The sequence below is a fragment of the Microcebus murinus genome, chromosome X (assembly GCF_040939455.1).
Source record: "Microcebus murinus isolate Inina chromosome X, M.murinus_Inina_mat1.0, whole genome shotgun sequence".
In the NCBI taxonomy this organism is placed as follows: Eukaryota; Metazoa; Chordata; class Mammalia; order Primates; family Cheirogaleidae; genus Microcebus; species Microcebus murinus.
This window is the reverse complement of record NC_134136.1, coordinates 4,285,494-4,293,168: the sequence shown is the minus strand read 5'-3', so window position 1 is coordinate 4,293,168 and position 7,675 is coordinate 4,285,494. Positions and strand designations below refer to the sequence as shown.

Genomic DNA, 7,675 nt, shown 5'->3' with positions numbered 1-7,675 from the left:
CAACTTTGGCGCCCCTTCCCTAGCCCAGGCCCCTTCTCTAGCCTATTCCCGCTCCCGCAGCCAGACCCTCACCTTGTCCTGTGCCCGCCCCAGCTAGGCCCCCTTCCTCAATCATATACCCTCCCTCTGCCAGGCTCTCCATCAGGGCCAGAGGCCTTCATTGCCAGCACGGTCCCTTCCCTAGCAGTAGCAGGCCCTCTCCAGCTGCTAGGCCCCCTCTTCCGACCAGGAAGCAAGATAGGCTGGAGGGTGGGGCACTGGGGGATGCAAAGACCCTGGCAGGGATGCAAAGACCCTGGTCCACGAAGCTGCCTATCACCTCACCTCCAGCCTCCATCCTTCTCAGCATTCAAACCTCTCCCACCACCATGCTCCCTTTCCTAGCCTGTGCCTCCCTTCCCGGCCCCTGCCGCTGCCAGAGCCTCTCTCCAGTCAGGCAACCTTTCCCTGCCAGGGTCTTTGCATCCCGCAGTGCCCCACCCTCCAGCCTATCTTGCTTCCTCAGCTCGCGCCAACCTCTCAAGCCTCTGCTCTCCTTACAAGACAGGCACATCACATCCATATCCAGGCCCCTTCCCCAGCCTCTCCCTCTTCACCAGCCTATCTCTTTCTTCCCAGCTTATGCCTGCTTCCCTGTGCCAGATCCTCCCTGGCCTGGTGCCCTGCCCAGCCTGGGTTCCATACAGCTTATGTCCCCTCCCCCAGCCAGGTCCCCTTCCCCAGGCTTTTTCCCCTTTAACAGCCAGGGACACCATTCTCATCCTTTGACCCCTAACTCCACTAGGCCTCCTTCCCTTGACCAGCCAATTCCTCCTTCCCTAACCAGCCCTCCACCAGCACCCCCGCCCCCACCTGCCTTCTCTATTATCCCTTTCCCAGCCAGGCCTCCCCACCCTGTGTCCCAGTCCACAGCCATGTCCCCTTCCTGTGCCTGCGCCTCCCTACTCAGCTAAGTCTCTTTCCCTAGCCTATTCTCTCTTCGCCAGAATCTTTCCCCTTGTCCTGCCAAGGCCACTTCCCTGACTGGCAGCTTTGCCCACCTAAGCCCACATCCTTAGTCAGGCCACCTTTCCCAGTCAGTGTCCCCCCTTACCCTCACAGCATGGTCCCACACTCCAACATCCCCCCTAACCCCATCCCAGCCAGGCTCCCTTCTCCTTCCATGGGGGGAGCCCCTTCCACACCATATGGCCCTTCTCCAGCCTGTGTCCCCTACCCAGAGAGGTCCCTTCCCCATCCAGGCCCAATTCCTCAGCAAGGACCCCCTCTGCTGGCTCCCCTCCTGGGCCAGCTCCCTTTTCACAGCCAGGCCCCTTTCCCAAGTTGTGGCCCATCCCAGCCTGGTCCTCTTCTCGCCTGTTCCAACCTTCCAAGCCTGGTGGCTCCCAGCCAGGGTGCCTCCTCTATCCAGTCCTCCTCCCACAGCCAGACCCTGTTCCCTAGCCAATGCCTCTTTCCCCAGGAAGATCTCTTCTCCCTCCAGACTCCTTTCCTCTGCAGGCGCCCCTTGCCTGGCTGGGCAGCTTGCCCCAGCCATTTCCCCATTCAGCAGCCCCAGACTCCTCTATCATCTGCTGCACCCTTCCAACCAGGCCTCTTGCCCCAACAAGTTGCCCCTTCACTGGCCTATTCTTCCTTCCACAGCCAGTGTCTCTTTCCCTGCCCAGCTCCCTTTCCTGCCCTGTTCTCCACCCAACCCCACCCCTGCCAGGACCCCTTCAGCAGAATGTAGCTCAGTTACCAGCCAGCTTCCCTTCTTAAGCTTGGCCACCTTCCCCTCCCTATTCAACCCACCCCAGCTGGGCCACCTTCCCCTACCAGGATGCCTTCCCCAGCCCATGTCCCTTCCCTTGCCAGGCACCCTCCCTCAGCCAAGTCTTCTTTCCCAGCCTGGGTCCCCCTATCCAGCTGAGCCTCCTTGTCCATCAAAGCTCCCTACCCTAGCCAGGCCCCCTCTTTTAGCTTGTGGCCCCTCCCTGACCCCATGTAGCCCACCCCAGTAGAGCACCTTTCCAATATCTAGAGCCCTTCACCAGCCTTTGTCCATGTGCCCTGTCAGGCCCCTGTCATGGGCCTATGTCCCAGACCCCACACAGGCCCCCTCCTCTAGCTAGGCTCTCTCTTCACCATCTATGCCCAGGTCCCCAGCCACCCCCCTTCCTCAGCTTGTCCACCCCTCCCTCCGCCCCCCAGCCTGTTCCACTTTACCCTGCCATGCCCCATTCATCGTCTGAGGCTGCTCCAGTCCTCAACTTGCACCCTCCTTCCCAGCCAAAGCCCCCTTCTGCAGATTACATCTCCCATCCTGGCCTGTTCTTCCTTCCCCTGGCTATGCCCCTCCTGCAGCCTGTCCCCCTTCCTGCCCAACCTGTACTCCCTCCCCCAGCCAGCTGTTCCTATCCCTGTAAAAGGCAATCTTGTTACAATGCACCCAAATACCTAGTTTTCCCAGGGATCTTTTCTTCTCAGCCAGCTGGCTAGCTGAAACTTCTCTGATACACACATTTACATAGGGAACTATCTGGCAGGATTTCCATATTTGTATTTTGGAAACACCCCAAAAGAAAACACAGTGGCACTTCTTTCCCTCCTACAACACTGTCCTGGGCTGGTGAGTTTTTGGAAGTAGGGGTTCTTTTTCATACACTGCAATGAGAACATCCTTAAATGAAACCATTTCATGTTGTTTTTTACTGAGTGAAACATCAACTAAGGACATTCTCAAGATAAAGTTCCTCCCTAAATCCTTCTCTGGGAAACACTCTACTCCAGGTCACCACCAAGACTGCAAGCCCATTTCTCCTTCCCAAAGCCTCAGCTGTCCCGTCCCAGCCCAACTCCTGACCCCTCCAGGGTCTCTTTGCTGAAGTAGATCCTGGGATATAAATTCCATATGAACTAAGTTAGTTACACAAAAATAGAGAATCAGGTATTTTTTAAACCACTTTTATTCTTTAAAGGAATTGCATAATTGAAAAAAATATTTAACTTATGTACTTTATTTTGGAGCATTTGGAATGTACAAGTAATTTTTTAAATGAATTCAAGTGACCTCACTGAAATACAGCATGTGAACATTAAATTTTAAAGAGATTGTTTACTGCAAATCATTTCACTTTCACTATTTCTTTTGGCAAATTCAATATGTTACAAGTCTCAAATATCAACAAAGGTATATTGTTCACGTTTTTCGCCTCGTGTCCATTGTTGATATAACAAAACAGATAAAATACTTTAACACTTTAAAAAAATCTTTTCTAATACTTTGCTATCTCTAAGAATTAAGGAAAGTTACAAAGTTGAGATATTTCACATATTATACCAGTGTATATAACAAGGTGGATCAACCACTTGAATAAAGTCATAGCCTTTTATATCTTCAAGAATAAAGGAAACTTACTAGATTCAGATCTTGACCCCTTACAGTAAGTTAAACTATCAGCGTGTCTTTGCTTCGTAACAGTTGTACAGACAATGACATGGATCAACTACCTGAATAAAGTTATATCCCTTGCTACTTTTAATAAATGAAATTCAAATTTTTCACATTTTAGAGTAAACCTTACCTAGCCTATCAGTTTATCTAAATTTGTTTTCTATATTTAACATATTTACCTTCCAAATGTAAACGCCATTATTTAGAATTTAGCAAACATCTGAGCAACTAAAATTAATTTGGAACCACACAAGGTTTGATGAAAAAACAAAACAAAGTACTAGCCGAGCTCTTGTTCAAACTTGACACATCTCCCGAGTAGCACAGGTTAAGTAAAAAGCAAAGCATCATAATTTTTTTTCAAAAAACTCAGCAAAAGGCATTCACAAAGCATTTCGATCACATAAACTCCAACTTTATCTAAGTAATCTGATGTATTCATGAGAAAAGCTGAAGACGCTGAGCTATTCTACTGAACTTATTTTTCCCAATTTAAGAATGCTACAAGCAATACGTTTCCATTTTTAACCCAAAGTTATATGCAACATGACCAATGCTTAGTCGTGAGAGAGGTAAAGACCCTTAGGTGCAAGAAGAGGTTAGGTTTTATCAAACTTATGCCTCTCAGGTAGAATAATGCAGATATTTTCCTTGAAATTAGCCCCATCCCCCACCTCCCGAAAGAAACGACAAAGGAATGGGGGGACAGAATGGCTAAGGAAGGAAAGGCCGGGTGGGGACGGGGGGATTATTGGAAGAGAAAGGCCGGTGAATTTTGAGTGAAATGAAGAAAGATAAAGCAGAAAAAAAAAAACAAAAACAAAAGCAAAAAAACGGAGCCTACTGAGGAGACTGGGCAGCAGCTTTGGCTCCAGCAGCGACCGCGACCGCAAAGGCGACGCTCGGCGGCGTGCTCGGGCCTAGAAAAGGCGCGGAGCCGCTCCCCCCGCGGCGCCGGCCTCGAGCGGCTTCACGGAGTTGTAGTGCTCCCCGAGGCTGCAGCCGTAGCGCAGGTAGACGAGGGTGAGCGGCTTCCTGGTGTACTCCTCCCCGATGACCACGACCGGCGAATCGGCCTGGATCACCTCGATGGGGGTCTGCAGGACGTGAGACAGGGCCCTCAGCTCCAGCTGGCCTCCCCACGAGGCACTGCGCACGATGTCGTCACAATAGCTCAGGAAATCATCGCGGCCATAGGCGTCACCGGTTTCGGGATCGCTGAAGAAGGGCAGGAAGTCGTCGACGTGCTTCTGCATGTAGTCGGCGGTGCGGCAACGCAGGCTCTCCACGGTCACCGAGAACACCAGCTGGTCTTGGATGGCGCGGTACATGCAGTGGCCGTCAGCCGGGATATCTTTCATCTCGAGATTCTTGGCCCCCAGGATGATGGCGAGCTTCTCCTCCTCCTCACGCCGGAAGCTGGCCAGGTGCTCCATTTCGGCCTCCATGATCCTCTCCTGGCGTTCTCTCTCGAGGGCCGCCCTTCTTTCTCGTCTTTTCTGTGCCCTCGAGATCCGGGGAGGCTGGTTCTCGAGATTCATCTTGGCCAGATCTTCAGTGACAGAATCGAGGTTGCTGCTGTCAGGGAAGCTCTCTTGGAACTTCTCCAGCTCTTGCTGGTGCTTCTGCTCCATCTCGGCCTCGAGGCGGGCCACATCTAGGAGCAACTGCTTTCTTTTCTTCTTGTCGCTCTTGGGGACCGAATTTTTCATGGCCTGGATACGGGCCTGTAGCTCTTTCTTCTCGCGGTGGTGGCGTCTTATCATCCGCTGGTGCTCATTCTGAAGATCTTCCATGATGTTTATTGGCAGGCGGGAGTTGAAATTAGTGGCAGCTCAAGGACTGACTGCAGCTCAGACCAACAGCCGGAGCCTCCGAACACGCCCCCAACCGCTGTCCTAGCCGCTGCTCTCTGTTCACCTCAGCCGCCGGTTGCCCTCCCCTAGTCACAGCCTCTTCTTCCATTGGCTACTGCCTCTTCCTGGCTACGCCCCCAAGCAAGCCTGGCTCTAGGATTGGCTGTTGGGAGACCCTACATACATTCCCGTTAGACCCCGTAGCAACTGTCGCCTACGGTTTTAGCGGGGTTCAAATATGGCTAATAAAATCCCGCCTTTCAACAATATGTGGAACAACTGGGCTTAACGAGTTTTTTCTTTGACTCTTACTGCCTACTTCATTTCTAAGTTTGGACACAACGCAGACACTGGCCGTGCTTGCGAACCACAGAACAAATACTATACCATCGGCTGAATGTGCTCTGATCTTGGATTTGGTGTTGCTCCTTATGTTCAGGAGGCAGTGTGGCTTTCTCCAGTTTTTCGGTTCCCTTGACTGATGAACCCTTAATCTTTGTGCATCAGAACAAGGACATTTCCTTATGTTCCTGGGAACACAAAGTCCTTTCGATTTACTTTTCAAATTCACCCTGTCCCATCTCAGTGTAAGAATGCAACAGCCACTCTCCTTTGAGTCACCCACTACAACAAAGCAGATGTCTTGACTTGTGCCAACAGGCCGCACCTACACTACACTCCCCTTCTCCTGGGTTCCCAGATCCCAAATTGGTCTCCTTAGGATGTCCATGAAGCACCACAATCAACGTTCATCAAGCCATTTCTTTCTGGTTATTTTGAATCTCCAAAAGTTCTGAAGACAGATAAAAAGCCTTAACTGTTTCAAATATGCTCTCATCCTGACACCACCCCCCACTTGCATCTTGAATCCCAAATAGGAAGGCCCTCCAGACCACATCTCCCTTGCTACAAATGAGGAGGAAAGTGGACATTGATCCAAGTTGTGTGTTTCAAAATTTCATTCATTTTTATTGGTAAGTAGTATTCCGTGATACGGATTTACTGTAGTTTGTTTATAACATTCACCTGTTGAAGAGCATCTGGGTTGTTTCCAGTTTGGGGATATCACAGATAAAGCTTCTATAAACATATGAATACAGGTTTCTGTGTGAACATAAGTCATTTCTCTGGGGAAAATGCCCAGGAGTGCAATTGCTGGGTCATTCTAAGTGCATGTTTATTTTTTAAGAAATGATTTTCCAGAGTGCCTGTGACATTGTACATTCCTGCCAGCAGTGCATGAGCCATCCAATTTCTCTGCATCCTCACCAGCATTTGGCATTGTCACAATTTTTAAATTTTATTTTAGCTGTTTTGTTAAGTGTGTAGTGATATCTCATTGTGGTTTTAATTTGTATTTCCCTAGTGATGTTCATCTTTTCATGTGCTCATTTGCCATCCATGCCATATCCTCTTTGGTAAAATGTTGGTGTCATTTGCCTATTTTCTAATTGGACTGTTTTTTACTGTTAGTTTTAAGAGTTCTTTACATGTTCTACATACTAGTTCTTTGTCGGATTTGTAGTTTGCAAATATTTTCTCCCAGTCTGTGGCATATCTTTTCATCTTCTTAACAAGATCTTTCTTAGAGCAAAAGTTTTTAATTTTTATGAAGTCCAATTTATCAATTTTTCTTTTATGGATCATATTTTTGGTGTCAAGTCTAAGAACTCTTTGTCTTAGCCTACATCCCAAAGATTTTTGTCCTTTTCTTTACTAAAATATTTATAGCTTTAGGTTTTAAAGGTAAATCCGTGATCTATTTTGACTTTATTTTTGTGTAAGGTTTGAGACTTAGATTGAGGTTCACTTTTTTGCCTAAGGCTTCCTCCATTGAATTTTTTTTTGCACTTTTGTCAAAAATCAGTTGGGGATATTTGTATGTGTCTATTTCTGGGTTCTCTATTCTGTTCTGTTCATCTATGTGTCTTTATCTCCACCAACACCATACCACCTTGATTACTGTAGCTATGTCTTGAAATCAGACATAGCTATGGTCTACAGGCAACTTTTATGTCTTAAAAATTGTTTTAGCAATTCTAGTTTCTTTGTCTTTTTGTATAAATTTTAGAATACTCTTGTCTGTATCTACAAAAAACTCTTTCTGGGATTTTCATAGGAATTCTGTTAAAGCTATATATCAGTTTGGGGAGAATTGACATCTTTACTATGTGGAGTCTTCCAATTCAAGAACACCTGAGTATGTATCTCCATTTATTTAGATTTTCACTGGCTTCTTTCATTAACACTTTATAGTTTTTAACATATAAATCGTGCATATTTTGTTACATTTACACTTAACCATTTCTCTTTTTTGAGTGATTGTAAATGGTATTATAGTTTTAGTTTTGATGTTCATATGTTCATTGCTAGTATATAGAAA

At 47.7% G+C, this 7,675-nt stretch overlaps 1 protein-coding gene across 1 annotated transcript; it reads right to left on the bottom strand.

Annotated features, from left to right (window-relative positions):
* Nucleotides 1-2,986: 2,986 nt before the first annotated feature.
* Nucleotides 2,987-5,525, bottom strand: OTUD6A (OTU deubiquitinase 6A). The gene has a single exon (XM_012736248.3). The coding sequence runs from the start codon at nucleotides 5,230-5,232 to the stop codon at nucleotides 4,357-4,359; it is 876 nt and encodes a 291-aa protein (XP_012591702.1). The 5' UTR covers nucleotides 5,233-5,525; the 3' UTR covers nucleotides 2,987-4,356.
* Between the last annotated feature and the right edge of the window lie 2,150 nt (nucleotides 5,526-7,675).

What these genes read in the sequence shown, in the direction of transcription:
- OTUD6A (XM_012736248.3), bottom strand. Translation starts at nt 5,232, where the DNA reads ATGGAAGATCTTCAGAATGAGCACCAGCGGATGATAAGACGCCACCAC.